The following is a 23,394-nucleotide window of genomic DNA, read 5'->3' as shown; positions in this document are numbered from 1 at the left end:
ATTATTCTATAAAGCTAAAAATGGGGAAATTTTTTTTTTACGTTTTTTGTAAAACCAATGTAAAACTTTTAGGAACAATATTATCGTAGAATGTGAGAAAAAAATTTAATAAAAAAGAAATATTCATTATCCTGAATTATTTATCATATATTGATTCTATACGTAGATTATGTAGTGCTTTAAAAAGTTTTTCTTTTAAAAAATTATTATAGACGTAAATATTTTTTTTTTGTTGATAATAAATTTGAAAAGTTGTCCTCAAAATGTAACTTAATGGGCCCTCAATTTAATGTCAAAAGTTTTCTAATATGAACTATCCACTTTTGTAAACAAGAGAAAGCCTTCAGGCTCCGTGACTGATCGAGACTTTTCACCCCTTACTTCAATCTTATAAAATGGAAATTTAACACCTTCCTTCGACGTCTGCCGATAATTGCAAAAACTTGATATTAATTTTCAACTTCTTTCGTTTTCAAGAAAAACGAAAGATTACGAAAATTTATGAAAAAAGATATGAAAAATGTCTTTGAAGAAATTAACATTTGTAGGTATATAAACATAAAATTGCTATTTATGTTACATTACTTAACAATTATTTATATATATATATTTATTATTATTATTTATAAATAATGTATAATAAATCATATTTTATTATTATTGCGCTTGATTTAGATCACTCTGAACTGAAGAACGATTAGGATCAACTGGAAAGTGATTTTCTTTGATGCTTTTAAAGTTACAGCCCCATCATGAGGTTAAAATATATTTTATGTGTAACATAATTCCTAGATAAAAGATTTATACTTGCAAAAAATTGCAGTAGACAAAATTATCCATCAATTCTGATGTACTGTTTACACGTTGTTTTATTAGTAACATGCTTCCCTGAGAAAAAGTTTGAAAGCTTTTATCCTGCACGTAAACTCTGGAAGTTAAGTGCCTTCACAAAGAGGAACAGAACTGACATCGAAAAATAAACAAGTTCTTATTGCTTACACGTTACTATAAAAAAACTAATTTTTTCAATTACTTCATGGGAGTTACCATATAGGAACTTTAATTTTGTTTTATTTTCATTTATAAAGATTTTGTGTATAAGAATATTAAAAAAAATTTCAAATAACAAATATTATTTTTCCCTTGTATTTGTTTGTCTCTACTTTATATCAATATTAGTTCTGAATGTTAACTGTTTAAACCTAAAAGACACTTCTATAAATAAAAATTAAAAAAAAAATGTTAAATTTGTTTTGTAATTTCAAAATTTTTTTTACCAAACATTTGCTCTACCTTCCTCTCTGTTATTAAAGAAAATATTTTTCTTTTGTATTGAAAGTCATTTTTCTGATGTGAAACCTTTTGACAAGGGATTCACACACATTTTATGAGAAAATTTTCAATCGATCTTTTCTTTTGTTAGTTGAATATATACAAAAAACCACATTGGGTACGAGCGACTACTGTAATTACTAAATGTATTTTTGTATCGGGGAAACCTTATATGCCCGTCATAAAAAGAAAGTTAAAGCAGAAACGAACTTTAAAACACTCTAGATGTTCTAGAGTGCTTTTAAAAAGCACTTTGCTGTGGGGTTTCAATGTGCTTGCTACCTTTCGCAAAATTGAATGCTTAATATTTACTTTATGTGAAGTTATTAATTTTTCTTGTTTTCTGGATATTAACAATTGTAAGGGTGGCAAAATCGCTTAATATTCTTGTATGCCTTCAGGTACAAGAAAACAAATTGAAGATATAAAATACAGCATTAACAAAAAGAAGATAGATTTTTTACAGTAAAACAGATTCTAAAATAAAAATTGAAAATTTGATAGAAATAAAAAAGAAAAAAAATATAACCATTTAAAATCAGTACTCGAAAAACCTATACCTATATCAAATGATTAATACACAATCCTTAAACTATCAGTTCAGCTCCTAGTTCAGTTTAAGTTACAGAATTGTAAACAATTCTATTTAAGATTCTTTTACAAATTCAAGTTTCGACCAAGAATAATAAGTTCCAGTTGTACTCAAGTTAAAACTAAATAACATCCAAAAACCAAGATGTAAGGTAAGGAGAAAAAGAGATATGGAAAGCAAAGGTTTAAGTAAAGACGTTCACGGTACAGGAGTTGGCTTCCTAGCGTCGAAATCCAGTGACAACAGTGCTGCAGTGTTGGACAGTTCCAACTGGTCCATTTGGAAAGATTTAGAAGTACATGACAGTAGTTCCGAATTCTAAGCAAACCAGTAAAAAGAAAGCGATGAGTGGATCTACAATGGTGATCCGAGTCACAACAGGAACAGCGTATGCCTATCTCCTGATCGAAATCAGAGGAGACTGCAGTAAAGAGGCATTCACCGCTGAGGTCACCAAAGTGGTTAGAAGATTGGGGAAGGTGCAATAAGAAAAGGTCCAACATGCGCTGGTGGAAGTTCTTCAGAATCCAGAAAGCAGAAAAGTTACGGTCCTAGGACCCAATCGACGAGGAATGAAGCTCGCAGTAGTAGTTACCTACCCAGAGGAGGCGGACAGGCTGGAGAAATTGGGTCGTATAAGGATTGGCTTTATGTGCTGCTCAATAAAAAGAATAGTGATGGCCATTAGGTTCCACCGGTGCCTGGCGTAAGGTCATATAAGAAGAGTTTGTAAGACAGCGGACAGATCGACTACGTGCTTCAAGTGCGGTGAAATCGCTCATAAGTTTGCAAACTGCAGTAGAAGACCAAGCTGCTTCTTATGTAGAGAAAAGTATGGTGATGAGGCGAACATTAGCCATATCCAAGCAGCGGAGGATACGGAGTCTTCAAGACGGCTAGAAAGATCGGCAACGGCAAGGATCGCGAAAGCTAGATCCCAGGGACCTTCACCTACAAAGTTTAAAGCTTGACGGCAGTTCTGTAGTATGAGGATTAGTCCAGGCAAAGGGTGTGGTTTTTAGTGGGTCGACCAGTACAAGAACGATCATCCTCACATAACCTCGAAGCACCAGGCTGCAGGTATTTGCCTTAGATATCAAGGGTTATGCAGACTTTCCAGTTCCCTCGTAAAAAAAATAAAATTCCCCTTTGCTTGTAAACACGTCATTAACATCCAAGACGAAAATTAAAATCAGCTTTTCCCAGTATATTTTAATGATTCTCTTTTTGTTTTCGATAATTAATTTTTGAAGTTTTTTTCTATAATTTGCAATTTAAAGTACTAATAAAACGAGACAAAGTTAAGTAATCAAGAAGCTTTTAACGTTACGCATGAATAAGTCACATTAAGACGATGAGAGTTTAGTTGGAAACAAACAAGAATATATGAGAAGCAAGAAGCTTGCAACACCTTCACTACTGTACAAAGTTAAAAATACCTGTCTTTGTAAATATTAATTTCTGAATATTTTACAAGACAGAAAATTACAATGCATAATTTGCAAAGTACTTTATTATACGTTTCATAACTGTAAAGAATTAGTAATTTCACATGAGATATGGAAAAATTTCTTGAACCTTATAAACATTTGTTTTAATAATTTTTCTGTACATATTTTATATATTTATAATAATGGATATTATTTTAGTAAAAATAAATTATAGTCTTACAGATACAATGATAATAAGAAGATTAAATATGAAAAATATTAAAGCTGTAAAATTTGTGGAAATAGAAACCAGATAAAATTAAATTTTCGCACTCAGGAACCTGAGTGCGAATTAAGGATTTATGCAGTCCTCAGTGGGACTGTAAGTAAAGTTATACATTAAAGTTATGGGACCAGATAGATGATAGTTGAGTGATAACATAAAGTGAACAAACTAAAGTTGAATTAATAAATACTCAAAAATATTTGTGATATTAATCACTATTAATCAATATTTGTGATATCAAAACTACATTTTATTGTGCCCCTATTGATTTTGATAGCAGTTTAATTCCATTTTATTTCATTGAAATGACTGTTAGCATTTTAGTAACATCCAATTTCTTCTTCATCTTTATTCTGAATTCAACTGATCGTGAACAAAAGCGACATTCAATAGGATAAAAACGTTTCTATCCTTTTCAATTCACTTCTTACCCGATGTGACATATTCTATAGGTTAGTGTAGTCGAGTTTATGAAAGCAAAATATTGAGAAAAAATACAAGTTAAATAGTGATCTGCATTTTGTATTTAATAGTAAATTCATATTTGATAAACATTAATTAATCTACAATTAAAACGAATTTAATGTATTTTGGTAAGATTTAAAATAAATTTTTTAACAATATAGGTATGAATCATTGATTAAATTAAAATTCATTAATTTTTTGGAAAAATATTTATCTATAAAAAAGCAGAAAAACATACAATGTAAATAAAAAACATAATACACGAAATCTAATTTTACTCAAGAGTAAAATTTTAATTAAACCTCTTTATGGTGATAGTGTTGGTTGCAATTAGAAACCTTTAAAGAAATTAAAGTACCTGAACACTAAAAAAACCAGATCAAATTTTTAAAAGGTTTTTAATTAAATTTTATTTATTTACAAAATTAAAAAAAAATGTCTCCTGAGTGATAATTAAAAAACATAGTTTATAGTTATTAGAATTAAATATTGTACTTTAACAATACATGAAATTTATTTCATGCAACATCTTTTTTATTAGGAATTTTTATCTAGTAATTCATTTAAAACAAATTAATCGGTCTCTTCCGGTTTGTCTTGAAATAATTTAGAAAAAAATGTCAATGACTTGCTCAGAATGATTCGAAGCTGTCAAAAACTTTTGAGAATGTCGTAGGTTCAGAACAAGGAAAGTCACGAATGAATCCCGACGGAATTTCGTTTTCGAATCAAAACTTGGGGAGAATTTCTAGAATTTCCTGCTAACCTCCTCGAAGAGGAATCAGAGTAAATTCCCCATTGGCCTATACGTTCAATGTGGAGCTCTTTGTAGTTCATAAAAGTCAAGAAGAAGAAGAAGAAAAAAAGGAAGGGGAGTTCCAAGAAGTACGTTCGAAGTGGTATACTGCTATCAAGAGTTCGCCTAGGGCAAAACGGATGAAGTAATGACACCTCTTTCTTTTACGCCCGACACTTCTATTAGCAGTTGTTCGTGCTGACTTCATCGTGTGCCTTCAACTATATCTACTACATATGTATGTGTATCGTAAATTCGATTACACTCAAACAACGATTACTACACTCCACTGTCCAATATTCCAGGGGTAATCCTTTGTATTATTATGTAGTAATAGCTACTCGTATTACGGATTACACACTGGGGAATTGGTTCACTCTATAGAAACTTTCGTGTCTCGGCAAATTAATCTTGTCCTAAACAACAAACAAGCTTTTTCAGAATTCACATCCAGGAATTATGGTAAATGTTGCTAATGAAAAATTCCCCCAATTCTAATGCAATTATTTTTATCTTACAATAAGAATATATAAGCATTAATTAAATTTACAATTATTATTAAAGGTAACAGCAAAATCTTATAGGTGGAAATTTTCTTAGTCAAAATCAAATTAAAGCTACGCTTGTTAAAGAAGACCCTGTCATGTGTCAAAAGAGACACAGTGCACGCATTTGCGGTAGGTCAAGAAGAAACGATCAATACTCAGCGCAACATAGGAATGAGCGCTCTACGTCATTCCAAGGTCGAAAATAACAAATCGGTTTTCCAAAAAAGATGTAATTGTCATCACCTACTACGATTTTCTGCTTTACTCTAAAATTATCTTAGAAATACTAACTGTTACGACCCATCCTCGTAACATTTTTTTTAAATATGTAAACATATTTATCTTTTAGTCTTTCGATTTCTTTACAATCAGAACGTTCAACTCAAGGTGTGGCACTCATAAGTAGACGATTAACAAATTACACAACTACCGAAAAGTCCAAGGTTGCAAAAGACATTGCATTGCAACACCCAGGGTGTTTGAACGAACATACAAATCCCACCACCAAAAAATGAACTAACAAAATCATTTGCAAGGAAGAGGATCAGACAGTCAATTCAAGGAGGGTCTTATAGTGAGACGAATTGAACATCTCTCTCCTTCAGGGAGTTGTTCAATTGATTAATATTTTTATGTCAGTTGATTTTGGGAGGAGGTCTCGTAGAGAGATAAATTGGATGACTCAATTTTTGGAGTCATTCAGTTGATTAAATTTTCATTTTTTAAAAAGTTAGAAGTTCTAAATAGTACAATTCAAAGAGTGACAATTTTTTCTTGTCAACGCGAGAAGTATAACATTTACAAGGAAGTATTTTGTGAGGCGAATCCAACTATATATAAAAAAGAGATCATTATTTGAAATTATAGAAGCAAAAAGAAGAGGAATATTCTTGGTAAAATAGATTTTTTGAATACTTGATATATTGAACAATAATATATTTAGAATTATATAGTCTCCAAAAACAATTATTTCAACTTCATAATACGATTTAAAATATTCATTACACCATTATATGGACATAATTGCATACAACCATATTATACAAAATAATTATATATTATAATTAAACGCATAATTAATAGTAATAAAAATATTATTTAGTATTAATAATAAGAGATTGGTATAATTGATATAATGATGTTATGTCTGTTTTTTTGTTAATTGAATTATTATTTTTGAGCAACATTTCTTTGAATAATCTTTTTTTATGATTTTATTCTGTGCAAGTGATTTTAGTATTTTGAAATTAAAAATTGTGATCAAAGTAGTGTGAATGAGTTACAAGAATCTAATTTATAAATAATTACGACTTTTGGAAATAATTTAAAAATGTACAGTCAAAAAATGGCTTCGCAGAAGGAGTGACATTGTATATAATTTGATATCAAATTGAATTCAAAACTAGGATTGGGTTGTATCTGAATATTCAGAATTTCTGATATTCACATGCAGAACACGATATCTGCGGCGAACTTATTAATGCAAGTGGATAGTGCTGTTCCCCATCGAGTATAAGTGGTTTTCGTTTATATCATCGTTGAAAAAAAAACATTCCGTACGAAATAACCGATCGATCCAATAGAAAATAAAATACAAAGTAATTTATTTGACGTATTCCCTTTTAAAAAGTGTTATTTTGAAAAATCATTCGAGCATCATTCCAGAGGCAATGTCGAATTATTTAAATTTTCATGAATATTATTATGCTGATTTTCACTATTTTTCTCTGTATATATACACAGATCGAATCATATTTTCAATGATTATAAGTTATTACGTTGAAAAATTTGTTTTTCTTTTTGCTTCAACAAAAGTTTACCGGATCAAAGTATATTTTCCAACGTAAACAAAGTTAACGTTCTGCGAGAAAACAAGATAATTATAAATTCAAATAATAATTTTATTATTGAATAACAAGAGAAATAACGAATACAAATAATAAATAATCTAATTAAAGCAAATAAATTCATTTTTAATATAAGTAAAATTAAATTAAAAAGAATGAATGAAATTAAAAAATGACATATGTAGGTTTGAACCAATATTCAGATAACATGATATGTAATATGTCTGCTTCTCAAGATTGGATCAATAATGAACCAATCTTGATGATTAATTAGAATTTTAGAATTTTTAATTAAAAATTGAAGTGACCTATGAATAATTAATGATTTATTACCTGCTGTGGTTGTAATTATGAATGATAAAACGGCGATGACGCCTAAGACCGAGATCATTGACTGCATCTCCACTCTCTGAAGACCTTCCTTCAGCCTTCAGGAATCTTCTCCATTGCATTTGTTTTCATTCTGCAACTATAAATAAAAGTATGTAATTTAAATTGGAAAGAGGATGCACATGAATTTAGGTTGATAAATATTATCTGAATATTCTGAATTTGTTGCCGGACATGCAAATTCTGATTCCTAAACACTCATCAGTGATTTCAGCTAAAAATTAGTTTGTATTTTCTTTGGAAATCCAACTGAATTAAGACTGCATAACTTTCTTTGAAGTAATTAATTTTATCACTTTAAATTCATACATAAGTGCAAGGACTTAAAATTAGAGTTCCATCGAAATAATTTACAATGTAATGTTTATGAAAACATGAAACATAATTGCCTCATCTCTCTTTCTTACCTGTACCATTAGTGTAGAGCGTTCTGCTCTGTAAATAAATCAGGATTTTACTAAATCCTCAAAGTGGACAAAAATAATTAATTAAATGTAACGTTAATTCTTAATTTAAGAAGAAGAAGAAGAAAGACAAACGTATGTCGGACTTTGGCTGCACGATATCATAGCAAAATTAATTTATTATTCTCCGGGAAACAAGAGCCTCTTTCATTTTTATTATTGTCTAGAGGCAAGGGCCTCCCTTTACTTTGTTTTCAAGGCCAGGGCCTTCCATATATTTCGAACTAATTTAAAGTTTTCTTTATCAACAATTATTAGCAAAGACAAGGGTCTTAACACGACGTCTAATTGTTCAGTTCGATTCTTTCATTAAAAGTATGATGTTACATTGACCAAGATTTACTACCTTCATTAGATTTGATTCTAGTTTATTATAAGTCACGGAAATTATCCGCTTTTTTCTGTTAGGTATTGAAATAATACCTTTCGTCTCAAAGTAATTAAAGTTGGGAGTGTTTCTCAATATTATTCAATTAAGTTTGTTTATTCAAAGTAAAAGGAAAATACTTTCTGTTCTCCATTCACAACTATTTGTCTTTTACGTTATACCTTGAAGACTGTATGTACATATTTGGATATAGTAGGACGATATTGAACTTCCTTATTAAATTGAATTGATTAAAAGACATCAGTGAAAGTTTCTTCATGTTAGACGCAGAAGTTTTGTCCATAGTGGTTTATCAAGGATGGTCATGTTTCATGTTTCCGTATCCCCAGTTATTCTAATTAATAGTTCACCATGCAAGTCACTGAATAATCTCATGGGACAACCACATCTTCAGGATTTACACGTGAACCACTTCAACCGGACATTGTTTCCTTGAATTACATTAATTATAATATGATTATAAAATATAAATTATATATAATATATAATATAATAAATTATATAATTATTATATTATATATAATAATTATATATAATAAATATATAAAGATAAAATATAATATAATTTGTTACGGGTTTGACTCATCAGCCATTTTAATTAATTATAAAAATGAGACGATGCGTCATCGTTAAATGGACAGTGAGTCCCAATAAATTAATTAGGAGTCGTTTCTTTCAGAATTGATCTCATTATTATTAAAGTATAATTGAATAAATAAAATATAAATCTTGTCTTTCGGCCTTATGCCATTAATTAACTTTTTCAAAAATTTATTAACATTATAGTTTGTTAAGTTTCTCAACGAGACTCAACTAATAATTGCCAAGCCTCAACCAAACCTGATCAATCTTGAACCGATTGTCATTTCTCACTTGGGTAATTTTGTAATTGATTGTATCCGTTAGTGCGGAAAAGTCCTGCAAAATTTACAGAATTTATTTTTCTGTGCCATTTAGTAAAGTTAATTAAATTGTATTTTCAATTCCCTATAAATACTAGTTTATTTTACTGCAAAACATTGTTTTTAATAATTACTGTAAAGAACATTTAAAAATTATCATATATAATCTTAGTGGATTGCTAGAAATGTTTACAGTTATAGACGTCAAATCAATTACTATTATTACAATATTTATTATATTATAACGCATTATGTTTCATCAGTATATTTTTATATAGCAGCTAAGAAACCTTTAGATGCAAGCGGCTCTAGCTCTTGCTTCTAGACTTGATTATTTTTGTAAATAGCTTACTCTGGGAATTACTTAAGCAAATTTTAAACAAAAAAGAAGATGTTATAAAAATATTTACAAAATAGTTTAAAAAGAATGTGTTTCATTAAAAAAGGGTTAAAAAGGTAAATTATTAGATAATGCTTTTATTCTTGAAAATATGTTGCCACACTTTTATAGTAAACGTTACAACTATCACATCACCGTAACATTTTTTATAAATAAATAATAATAAAAACAACTTTTACGAGCAGTCATAAAATTTCCATAGAAGATTCAATCTTAGGAGACCAGGTGTTATAAGAAGATAATTGGAGACCCATCAATACAACGTATTAAGGTAATAATACAATACCTTATAAAAAGAAGGATTATATGATTGTTCTTTTAAACAATTATTAATTATTAAGAAAATATCATTCTTATAATAAATATATAATCTTCGGTTTAATTATCATTTTGTTCATTCATTAAATATCCCCAACTTAGTTTCTTCAACTAAGTTAAATTGAGGAATAAGAGTAGGGAATAATTATAAATTCCTAGATTATGAGAAATTAATAATAATTAAATAATTATGACATAACACATTACAAAAATTTTACAAAAATTTAAGATAGAAATAACAGTTTTTTCTTATTTAGAAATAAATGTTATTAGAAAAGATTAAAAAAAAATTTAAATTATTGTATAAAAAACAAAAATGTAGAATTTTAGTTTCAAGTATATATGTATATAAGAAAATAAAAGGATAGAGATTGTAAGAGTTTGAGAAGGTGCAACTTTTCCAATTTCGTTTAATTAAATTTTTGGAAAACATTCCGAAAATTGCTCTAATACTGTGAACGTAAAATTTTGCCAATTTAATTAAAGTTAATTATTAGTGTACGTGTATATTCTAAATTAATTATTTTTTTAGTTAAACATTATTATTATTTAAATTGTTTTTGTAAAATAACTAGATAATTATTATTAAATAATTAAATTAAACTTGAAGAAGAAGATAATAGTGTAGTTTAACTCGAAGTAGCATTGTTTCCCTTAGTACATCCTTATTATTTGCTTTATAATCTACTACCTAAAACTAGTTTTCACTTTACTAAATAAATATTTAGATTGAAAAATAGTTATTGAATAATATTATTAATTAATAATTATTCAATAATAATCTGTTTGCAACTTGTTATCAAATAGATGTATTTATTAAAACAAAATATAAATGACCTATTTCAGGTGAATCTTGTTTTGTGTAAAGTTTTGACTAATACTTTAAAAAAGAAAGATGATTTTTTACGAAAAATCATACGTCAGATAGTACTTGAGCCATAACACATAATACAACTCATTTTTCGCTAATAACAGGTTTTTCCGGTTATGCGAGGATACGGTGTGTTTTTCTGCCACATAGTGGAAGCGGACAATAAAGGGGGTGGGAAAGTTATCATTTTGACGCAACGGGGGAGCTAAAAGCGATTTATCACGGTGAAATGTGGTACGTTGGCTACAGCCATGACCGGTTCTAGTTTCGCTCGCGAACGTGCTTGTGGTCATTTTTATAAATTATTATCTACTCTTTATTTATCCACAAAAAAAAATATATATATAAGGCAACTCATTGTCCCGTATCGCATATGGAAAAAATCTCTGAAACTGACAGCAACTAAATGCCTTGTTTTTCAACGCAGATATAGAGGAAACAAAATACAAAAAAAAACCTGCGTGCTCATTTTTGTTGCATATTAAATTGAACCAATGTTTGTGGGCACCATCTATGAAGAAAGTTTTTTGTTTCGTTTGAACGAATTTCTGACGAAATCTCCCCCATGAGACTGTAAAAATAATTTATTTATCACATTAGGTCGACTTGAGAATTTAGATGACTGAATCCGAAAAATTTGAAATTAATTAACGACTGTCAATTTTACCTTAATATGGAATTAGTTGGTGAAGATGAAATAATTAAGCAAGTAGGAAATGGGCTCAATGGTTCTAATTGGCTCCATTCTTCTCTCATCTTTTTCACAATTATGTAGACAAATTCTTAAGTCGGTTATATTATAAATCCAACAGTTAGAAAATGTTCACGCAATCAACTTGATTTGATAAGTAAATTGAATTATAAACTCCAATTTTGAAAACTCCTACAAGGCCTGAAAATTAAAGAATAGCGTTTTTACGTAAATATATACGTTTAGAAATAATAAAAGGTTTTATTTAATTTAATAAGCTCCATAAGCGAAATTGTTTCAAAATACCACGCGACATTCCACTTGTTTATTAACCACGTAGATTTTCATATGAACATTCTCACCTGGGAGAGAAATTCAAATTATCTCAGAAATTTTATTGGAACTTGTTGAATATATTTTTTATGCGTAGAACAAAAGCCTACAAAGTATTTTTAATATTTGTATTTGATCCCGTTGAATTTTATGACATAGTTTTGTCAGAAAAAGTATTCGAGGACTGAAAAAATCTTAGTGTAAAATAAAATTGACTGAAAAATGTAGTAAATTCTATTGGGAAAGAAAATTATTACTAGTGTTGCATTGCAATTTTAAATCCCCAATAGTACTCACAATAGTTAATATTAGTATTGACGAAAGGGCATTGTGAGAACTATTTTTGACTTGCCAATTCGGGTATTACCTAATTTAAGGTTTTGGGGTAGCATATATAAATTCTTAATCCGAGTAGAAAAGAGGGATAATTATGCTGTAGCAAACGAGTTGAGGTTTTGGAAACATTGAAAAGGAATGTAGGTTGTTAAAATCGCATAAACGAAAGGGTATAGTAGAGTAGGGAAGTGCACTTCTCTAGCTACACAGAGTATTTCTCATGTCACTTGAAGTTTCGCTCACACTCTCTCGAAATAATTTAAATGCCTGCCAAGTGGTAAAGGGAAGTAGACCGTGCCATGTACAGAGTCCCAGGATGCTTCCCGACAAACCTCATATACGACTCGCAATTATAATGTTTAATCAGCGCAGCGATTGTCTTGCGGAATGTGAATCCCCAAGTAAACTTAAGTGTTAGATGTAGCAAGTCGTATATCTTAGTTTGCCAACACCCAGCGTATTTTCCAATAATTAATTTTTACCAAAATTGCTGACATACCCGGTACTTGCGTATGTGATTTTATAAAATATTAATTGCCTAAAATTTTATTGATATATACTTTTTGTTTTATAACCACCTATAAAAATTCATTTTTATACAGTATTGGATTAATGATTTCATGTTATTATTGTTTGTATAATGAATACTCTTTTAATAAGGCATTTATGCTTTACAATGCTTCAGTTTCCTTTTTGTGGTTTAAACTAATGAGATTTGAGGAATCATGTTTTCTATAATGAGAGTACTTATTACAAGACTGCATGGAGAGCAATGCATTTAATTGCAATAAATGAAAGTAAATGCTATTTCCATTAAAAATTAACAATAAGAGAGTTCATAGTAACAATAAATTAACAATAAAAGAACATTATATTTTTAATAGAATAAACAAATGATATTGTAATATTTTCTTTATAAACTGTAACTTGACTTTGATCCGTTATTATTTATAATAGTAAGAAGGTGAAACATATTATTATTGATAATTATTAAAAATGACTTACAGTTATGCTCTGCATCGATGAATGGACCCATGACGGAAAAACGAGTCATTATAAACTGATTTGAACTTTAAATTAAACTGAATTTATACTAATTGAACTAAATAATATTATAATTGAATATAAATTAGATTTTATTAATATGGCTGTAACCACAAACTGTAACTTGAAACACATACTTGAAAACTATTGAAAACTAAACATGTTGACTCGATGAAGGGTGGATAGCAAGAGAGAGAGAGAGAGAGTTTGAAAACTAAATCCTTAATTCATACTAAAATTGACACTAAATGACGCAACGATTTTTTTTAATTTTAACCAATCAGAAATATTTTTCTACTTTACTTCGCCCAGAATTCTGAATTACTAATACAACTAAGCAACTTTTCTAATGTCAAGCTCGCGATAACTTGAACATTAGAACTTGTCAATAACCGAAGTAAATAGCTTTTTTGTTAAATAAACAAAGTCTGACAATCTAAAACTAACTTAAACTAAATTAATGCAAAATTCCTTAAAAGTGGAACGCTAGTATTTCAATGACGATTGGTGATATTGTGACGCCAATCACAAAAAATTACGTCACAAAAAAAAAATATATATATTGTATGTAAAATATAATAGTTCTAAGGAAATAAATGAATAATTCCTTGAAAATTTTGCGCTGTAAACTGGAAAGCTAACTTGTTGAATTTATGACTCTAACTGCAGTGAAGTAGAAATATTTTGATCCTCTATAATAATACTGCAACGTATATATATGTTGTGGATTACACTCTGGAGAATTGACTCAGTGTGTAAGTAACTTTCATGTCTCGGAAAATTAACTATAGTATAACACAAACGATAATGATATCTTATTTCCTTTGGTACATAAAGTAAAAAAGATAAAATAATAAAAACCAACTTTATTATGAAATAATAAAAAGTATATAGCCTATATTGTGCATTTTCATTTGTTTAACAATAAGAAAATGTTATTAGAAAATATTTTTCAAATCTTACTTACTTAATTTAGAGTTAGAGTTTATTAAACAATATAATGCTAACAACAACAACAACAATATTATTAATTTTTTACTGACATTATTTTCTTTTCAAAGTTTTAAAATTCTTTTTAGAATCTTATTTATTTAACATTCAACGATAAGCATTTTTCCCAGTTAGTTTTTCCATAGCCGCACATTTTGTGGAACATCAAGAACATAAAATACGTTATGATTAACCCAATTTCAAATAGTTCTGCATAGCTAATTTTGAAATAGCACACTTCTTGAAAAATTTCACACATTTTTCTAATTTAGATGTGTATAATTAATTTGTATATTAATTCATTATTAAAATAACTTTGAACTTATAAAGTTCTTCATCTATAATGACTTAAACATATATGTTAAACATTTTTTCCTTCCTTTTTTAACAGATAGAAAAACTAAGTTATAAAAAATTAATTTTTTTTTGTATAAATAATATTTAAATAATATTATAATAATAAAAAAACAATTTTCATATAAATAAAGGAGAAAACTTTTAGTTGAAACAAACTATTATAAAATGACGTCACTCTCAATGTTCTGAAGTTTCTAAAGCACTATAACACGACGAAAAGTTGCGTATGTACATTTGGGTAGAACGCAGGTAGCAAATGAAGTTTAACACGTTGGAACTTTTTAATTACAGTGAGAGCAATTTTTTTTTTTTTTGATAATGTTGAATAAAAACTGCTTAATATTTTAGCCTTCAACTCACTCTACGTTTTTTGAGACTTGCAACAGAACGCAAAACCCAAGAACTTTTGAAAGAGACACGAAGGATATTACTACTTTGCCCTGGTTTTTGATATCCCATGGGAACATAGCCAGTATCGTCGTTATTCGGCTGCAAAGTTGTTCGAGTCGGATGAATTTTATTGAATAATAAAATCTGCCGAGAGTTCCTCACTTCTCTCAATCGAGATATGGAGATTCTGGATAGGGAAAACAATTTATCGGATTTACCTATTGAAAAGTTGCATATATATATATTTATACAATATACACATATACCTTTCTACAAATTTGATTTTTAATCGTATCATGACTCGATAGACACCACTCTATTTTCATGAGGAATCAATCGAATGTCTATTTTTTCCCACCTCAAAACCCTTCAATTTCACAATTTTACGCAAACTATTATATCAATACTGTTTTTCAACTTTTTCATTTTTTAAACCAAAAAAATTTTAATTAACTTTATTATCAATATAGTGATACATATTCCTTGCGTATGCTGACACTCATATGGTTTTTTTTTGTTTTGTTTAAATGGCCTCTTGTATTAACAAATATCCAGTACTAAAACTCATACGGTTTGAATTTGGAAATTGAAGGGAAGTAAATTTTATTCCAATACATTATATCTTATTTTTTGTTAATAGTAAAATCATTAATTTTTATATGTCAAATTTCTGAAAAATAACATTTTTTATAATTTGGTTCACGGTCCAATATAACAACATTATCCCAATCAAACTCATGATTCAATTCTGATTGATGCAATTCTACTATTGATTGTGCAGATGTTTTATTCTTATTATTTTTATGCTCGTTAATACGTGTTTTTAATGAACGTTTGGGGATTGTTCAATATAATTCGCAGGACAGTTTTTACAATTGAATTTATATTCGTTTCATTTTACTTGTCTATTGGATCCTCTCCTAATTTGATAATGGATCTTAGGTTTATTAACAATAGAAACAGTGTGAATGTTATATTTTTAAAATTTTAGACAGCTAATATCTTTTAAAGATCATTTTTAGCATTAAATTCGTGTTGAGTATATGAAAAACTATAAAAATATATAGCGTGCAGCTGAAACATTGAATAATAAAAATGTTATGACATTGTATGTAAAAGAGTATAAAACCTGTGTTAACAGCATGTGATTGTGAGGTCACGATAGTCACCATTTGGAGACACATGGTTTACTTTTTGTTTAAAAACTATATGCCGTAAAGTCCAAGTTTGATGAATATAATCTGATGTCATTTTCTTTTATTTTTTATTCAATCATATTTTTTATAAGTTGATGAAGTTGGCACTCGATTGATAAATATAAAATGTTGGTACTGTACTTTTCCTTAATAGTATTGAAATGCGATATTTTTACATATCTAATACTTACAACATTCTCCTAGAACTTTTGTTATCTTCTTGCAAATTTTTAATAGAAAATACTTATTTTAAATTTAACGACAAATTCTATAAATAAAAAAAAACTGATCAGGTTCCGAGGAGTGAATTCCGAAAACTGGTTTATGACAAGAGTATCACAGAGATGTTGTTCCAGAGGATTGTGTTTAACAGCTGATCTCCCCTGTTTTATTTATCTTCTATGTATTTTCGAAAATGTAAAAGCACAGTAGAATTGTTGGTCTGATCGAAATAGGGTGACCGTAGGCTAGCTGTTTTCTTATCTGCTCACACAATAAAATGTTAATTGGTCTCCATTTTTTTCAGAAGCCCCAAGTGCGATCAATAACAACGCTTCTATCGTCAGTCGTAATTCGTTCACTTCACAAATTTAGAAATCAAATAATATTTATTTTGTGTTAAGAAAAAATAAACAGAATAATAAAAAAATTTACTATAATTCTAATTGTAATTGTAAAATATGTAGAAAACGTAATTTAATTTTAGAAATATGTGTATGCATATGAAAATGTAAAGTTTTTTTCCATGTCAGTGAGATTATAAATTTTCTTGTGGTTCTGAATTTTCTTGGAGGATGCTAATGAATATATTGTAGGTGTGTAAAAACGAGTATACATTCCAAGTTGTAAAAACTTTTGTACAATACGCTGTTTCTGCACCGCGAAAACAAATCTAGCTAGTGTTAAAGTTTTGCGGGACATGAGACACTTCTCGTACCTCTGCTTGTCGACTCGAAACTTTTCTGGTGACTTTGTACATTTTATGGCCGATTTAAACTTCAGATTACCAAGCTCCTTTCGGATTTTCACGTCGTAATCTTTCATCCTCATATTTAAAATATATCCCTTTAATTCAATAGTTAAGAAAAACCAGTTATTCATGATGATTTTAACTATAATAGGAATTTACACTTATCTTTAGCGTCATTATTAACTCATTAAAACCTGAAATCGAAAAATTTTTTTGTTTACTTTAAACAAAAAGAATTTTAAGAAAAGAGAAAAGAAAGATAACAAATTAAATTGTAATTTTATATAAGATACAACAATAGGAATTAGAGATGTTTGTTTTGGAAGAAAAAAATTCTTGAAGTAAAGAACATTTCTGTGGATCAAAGCAATTTTTTGATTGTTTGGTCAATAAAGTATTTCTCTTGTTTCATCAACGACCCAAAGTTTGAAGAAAGAAAATTTCCTTTCCTTTTCTGTTTGAAGCAATTTTCCTCTTGTATTTTTTTATATCATCAACGACTCGAAGTTTCAAGGAAGTAAAAATTCTTTTTTTTCTTTTGGAAGCAATTTTCCTCGATAAGTATATGAAAAAGTTATTTAAAATATAGAAAGTATGTTTTTCGAAGCATATAAATCAGTATTATTCTTTGTATAAGTATATTTTTTTTTGTTTTGTCTCGTTAGTTTTATAAGTTAACTGGAAAAAAGTATGTTCAATCTTGTTATTTCATTATAGTGTATAGAGGAGTAGTTTGTGAAAAATATCCAAGAAAGTTAGCTAATTTACAGCGACAGTGCGACCATACAACCTCAGAGAGAAGAAGAGGATACTCACTGGGTATTTCTCAGCAACGCGCGACTCTTGCCAATAGGACTAAAGTTTTGCGGTGGCTTGAGTAAGAGTATCGAGGGCAAGACGGAAACGGAAGTTAACCCCATCAGACTTACCCGGACAAAGACGAAGAAGTAAAAAAAAGACTAACTTGTATACGTATAGCTTTAAAGTCCTATTCGTTCAACAAGGAGACTGAGTTTACTGACGAAATAAACTTAGAACTGGCGTTGATCTGTTAGAATAAATGGTGGTCATCGGTTAAGAGAATAGAGAGGAAAAGACTCGACTGTCAGACGTAGATATCTTTAAAGTTTTTCGAAATATATTTAAAATTAAAAACCAGTTTATAAATGATGAATAATCATGATGAGGAAGAGTTGTAATGAGTATTATTTTTTTAAACGAGATAATTTTATTTGTTAACAGTTTGCCATCTGTATGTAAAAGCTTTCATCCTCTGTTCTGCGTCAGCTCATTTTAAGTGTTAACTCACGCCTTTTCTCCGACTTTGTGAAACACTTGCATGTCATAGCAATCATAGGAAAAGCTGAAAAGCATAGAAAGAGAAGAAGAGGCAAGCAAGGAAGCTTCAGTTATTCACAAGAGTTTAATCCGCGTATATGACTTCGTTATACTGCCTACAGTCTGCAATCTTGCAAACCGGACAATTTCCGTAACCCTTTTAGACGTATACAAACTCTAAAGAGCAATTTCCAGCAATTTCAAGCTTCAGACCACATTTTGGATAATTGAATGCATTCATGAATTCGCAGACTCCAAAATCTATTTCTAAAATTTGTCTTTTATCTTTATCTTATTTTCCTAACGCAATTAATATAAAAAGTGATGGTCTAATAGAATCGCAAACTTTACTACATTTTTGAAAACTTGTATACGCTTCCTGCACCACTGAAAGGGAAAACATTAGAGAACCTTTTATTTTTTTTATCATCTAAACTACAAAATATCATTGTCTCGACGACACTCGAGTAAATCCCCATTTAGCACTGCTGCTCTACGATAATTCTCTGCACTGGACATTTCCTTTAAAATTGGTGAGTTTTTGGAATTACACATCTACTAAACTGATTATTTCATTCGCTTGTTGCTATTCATCACGAAGCAACTTTTTGCCCTTTCTAAGAATGTCTTGAGCGGATACAAATTATAAATTCAGATGATACTCTAGGTTTACTTGGAATTTCGTAAAAGTGGGTTAATGTAAAAGCGATGTAATAGCAGATGCGCTCGTAGAAAGAGAGAGAGAAAGTAAGAAGTCGATTCAAAGTACCGTGGTAAGAGGGCATTTATTTTAAATTCTACCGATAAAAGAAGCTTCCACACCAAACTTGCACGTGTTCTAAAGTGACACTCAATATAATTCTTCGAGGGATGAAGAAGATTTTATTGCTCTGCAATTCTCTTGTTATTTTCTCACATCTTCAACACTAAGACAGAAAATGCTTATCGTTTGGAAATCTTTCATCTTTTGAAAGTTTACTTTTTTCAATTTTTTCGTGAAATGACTTTAACAGAAAAATCTATAGTTCGACTAGTCAAGATCTGTTAAAGTCTTTGTACTCGAAAGTTGTTTACAATTTTTCTGACTGATCTCTTCTTTATTTGAAAACACAGTCAAAACGAATTGCTCACAAAAGAACACATCTCCATGAGAAATTTTATTTCCTCAAGAGATTTCATTTTCGCGTGCAACTCTTTTTTCTAAAGCAATTTTCTTCTCACAGACAAAGATTCTATTTCAACAATAAGTTTATTTCAACAAATGAAATTTCTTTTCAATGATACAATACAAATTTTATTTCCGTTACTTCAATTACAATATGGGTTTTCTAAAAGCAACATTTAACGAAAGTAAGTTTCTAAAGCATTGTGCCCTATGTCTTGTAGGTTCATAACTTGTTCAAAAAAGAATTAGTAGATTTTCTCGAAGTGAGCACTAAGAGAACAATATTAATTTCAGAGGCAAGTAAAATCTTTGTTTTTGGTCTTACCAATTTAAGCATATCTTACATATATCGGAAGTTTGTTTTTTGAGATTAAATTTGTATTCCGCTGATCAACAACATTTATTTTCAGAAATGACTCCTGAAATACTGACCTACTCGATACACTAAACATGAAAAACTATTTTCGAAAGAAAAATCGAAAAATTTCACTTCCGTCTCAGAAACAGGTGCTTCAAGACTTTGGGAAATATTCTTATCGTTTCCTGTAGGAAATGTGCAATACTATAAAAGAGAATTTAATGTTAGCTGTTGCTGTAAGATATAGTTTAACATGTATACATATACTTTGCTTTCATGGAAAATTGCCAGGTGTATTTTCTTATTCTTGCTTTATATGAGATACATTTTTTCCTACCTTTCTCGCCAAGAAACCAGTATATTAAAACAGTAACTAAATTCCGACACTTCTAATCGATAAGCAAAAATTTATTTTATATAAAAACATTTTTAAATCTTTTATAAAAAAGTAATTTAATTAGTTAAATAAAATATTTGGTATAAATTAATGTCTCGTACAAATATTTTGAAAACCATTTATTCTTAAAATAAAAAATATTTACTTTTTTTAATTAAAAAAATATTAAGGTATATGTATGTAAAAATTGCAATACTGTTTTAATTTATTGACGAAATATAGAACATAAAAGAATTTTATAAAGTATTTAGGCCATATTTCCAATTTTATTTTCCGTCGAAATTTCCAAGGTAAATTTCTCTGTGAATCAATAACCTTTATGGATCATAAAAGGAATAAAGTATATTCAATTTAGAATGGAAGAGAGATTTTATGAAGACTTCATATAAACTCAAAGTGATAGACACTTGAATGTTTCTCTAGAACTGTTACTCGGCTACTCGCAAAAGCATGGGAAGCAAAAAGCTGCACAATATGTATATAATAAAGGTATTCTATTACAAATCAGCATATTTACAATAAACACTTTTAGTTGAAAACATTTTTAACATCAATTTTATCGCATGTTAAAATTTTGCAATTTATTCCATCAGGACATTGTCCAATTTATTTTCACGGGAGAAAAGCTTTTTATTTATTTTATTAGTGAACTTTATTGATCTGATAAAGCAATTAAATTGTTATTAACAATGTTGATACAGATGTAACATTGCGTGTACGTTTTGGTATAATTAAATTTTTATTTTCAAAAAGAAAACTGAAATTTTTTAAACGAAATCGTTACATGTCAATAAAATCTTGAAAAACAATCAATTTAACTTAATGGATATTGTAACGCGGCATTTTGTCACGTACAAATGACCTAAAATAATAAATTTTTAGAAATTTAGTAAATAAACGACACCAGGGTGGGAATTCATTCACTCACTTCATTTTCTTTAAATAATCAAATTCACGTATTAATAAACCAATTTGCCAAAGTCGTCAGATTAATAGTCGACCTATAATAAATAAATTCGATTCTGAATTGTCCTTTCGTTCTGTTATCAAAACACTCGTGAGGCATGGATGATTCTCGTGTAAAATAATTAAAATTTAAAATTATAAAAATGAGACGAGGCGTCATTGTCGTCGTCAAATGGACGGCGAGTCCCAATAAATAAATTAGGAGTTGTTTCCTTCTGAATCGATCTCATTATTATTAAAGTATGATTGAATAAATAAAATATAAATCTTGTCTTTCGGCCTTCTGTCATTATTTAACTATTTCTAAAATTTGAAGTGATAAATAGTGTTATTGTTATAAATTTTGTCTAATTCAGATTTTATTTGAAAGTCAATACCTATTTCTTGTCAGGCGTTTGCAAATTTGACCCATATCTCTCGAATTTATACATTCATAAGAACAATTCTAATTGGGACTATGCAAACTGGTATTAGGATTATCTCTAATTAATTTCCTATACAGTAGATATGACTTGAATGGGTAGAACAACAAAGCTCTAATATTGAGGGGGAGCACATGTCGGTGTTATGCAGTAGCAAACCTATCTGTAACAATCGATCGAAGTCTGTCGAAACGCCATTTACAATTCTCTGGATAATTTAGTTTTAGTTATATGCATCGCACATACCGACCAAATGCAGTCCTAAAACCTGTGTTGTCGTTCCTGTAATTACATCCACCAAGGTCAGAACTTGAGTCATTAATGAACCTATGTCTAGTAACATAGGAGCTATACTTGCGAAACCTGGAATGTGCTGAACACTTTACCAACAATGAAATTCATCAAAACTTAGTGCCTCTTAGTGTACACTAGCAATTAGTGCTTTAACTATTCTAAACTTAATTAGTAATTTTATTTTACTTTATTAATATTAAATTTCTTCTAATTTCTACAACCAGTCTACGAGATGGTTAACATTCAATTTTATAAAAATGTACTAAACGGAAAATATCGCCTGGGAAAATTGTTCTATTTGCTCGAGTATGAATAAAATATTTCATAAATCTTGACCTCAGTAACGTTAGTCCAATTATTTTTAAATATCCTCGAGCGTTAAGCTTTAGTTACGTTAAAAATGTACGTTACATATATTCGAATGAGAAAGAACATTCACAATTTTGTGTTTTAAATATTTATGTACACTTCTTAAACTCAAGTTTACATGTTCTAAAATGTTTTTATATTTAAAATAATATACTTTTTAAGCAAGATTTATGAAAACTGTTTTGTTTAAATATGCAACATTTACAGTAATAATTAGATATTTTCCACAAATTGATAAAGAAGAAAGTCATACAAGATTTTACAAACAATTAGTTAATTTTAACAAATTCAGATTTAGAGAGATAAATATATTTGTATTTATTATCCTAAAAAAATATATAGAATTTAAAAGAAAAGCAATTTTCTGTTCTGATATACATCTTATAAATCATGCAAACACATAATTTTTTATGTCTGTATCTGGTTTTGCATCATCAAGATACTAACATATTCGGAAGAAGAATAGCTTTCACATTGGGAGCGGAAAATTTGTATGCAAAGAGCGAACTTCCTGGAATCGTCTCCTGGAAACTTAGGGAACTCAACCTTTTGATTCGTTTTCTTCCTACCGACTTTATCTTTTCCTCGTTTTTATGGTTCTCCTTCTAAATTTTAAAGATGCATCACTATAACACTGGTGTCAATTGCATATTCTCTTTGCATTTATTTTGTAATATTCTTCCTTCCTTCTGATAAAGTAATAATATTTTACTTTTACAATTTCCAAATACAAAAATAAAAGTAACTTT

The 23,394-nt window shown here is 29.0% G+C and overlaps 1 protein-coding gene across 2 annotated transcripts in view; it reads right to left on the bottom strand.

Annotated features, from left to right (window-relative positions):
- The window catches only part of LOC127290747 (uncharacterized), a 144,408-nt gene that overhangs the window by 30,849 nt on the left and 90,165 nt on the right, over positions 1-23,394 (bottom strand). For both annotated transcript variants that reach the window (XM_051319524.1, XM_051319532.1), the window contains one exon: positions 7,630-7,765. In XM_051319524.1, coding sequence (XP_051175481.1) covers positions 7,630-7,696 — 67 coding nt within the window. In that variant the 5' untranslated portion in view covers positions 7,697-7,765. The remainder of the gene's footprint in view (positions 1-7,629; positions 7,766-23,394) is intronic.

Source organism: Leptopilina boulardi, unplaced genomic scaffold, assembly GCF_019393585.1.
Source record: "Leptopilina boulardi isolate dan_hultmark-lab unplaced genomic scaffold, ZJU_Lbou_2.1 LbouV2_123, whole genome shotgun sequence".
Classification (NCBI taxonomy): domain Eukaryota; kingdom Metazoa; phylum Arthropoda; class Insecta; order Hymenoptera; family Figitidae; genus Leptopilina; species Leptopilina boulardi.
Note: the sequence above shows the minus strand (reverse complement) of the source record. Positions and strands in the feature narration are given on the sequence as shown.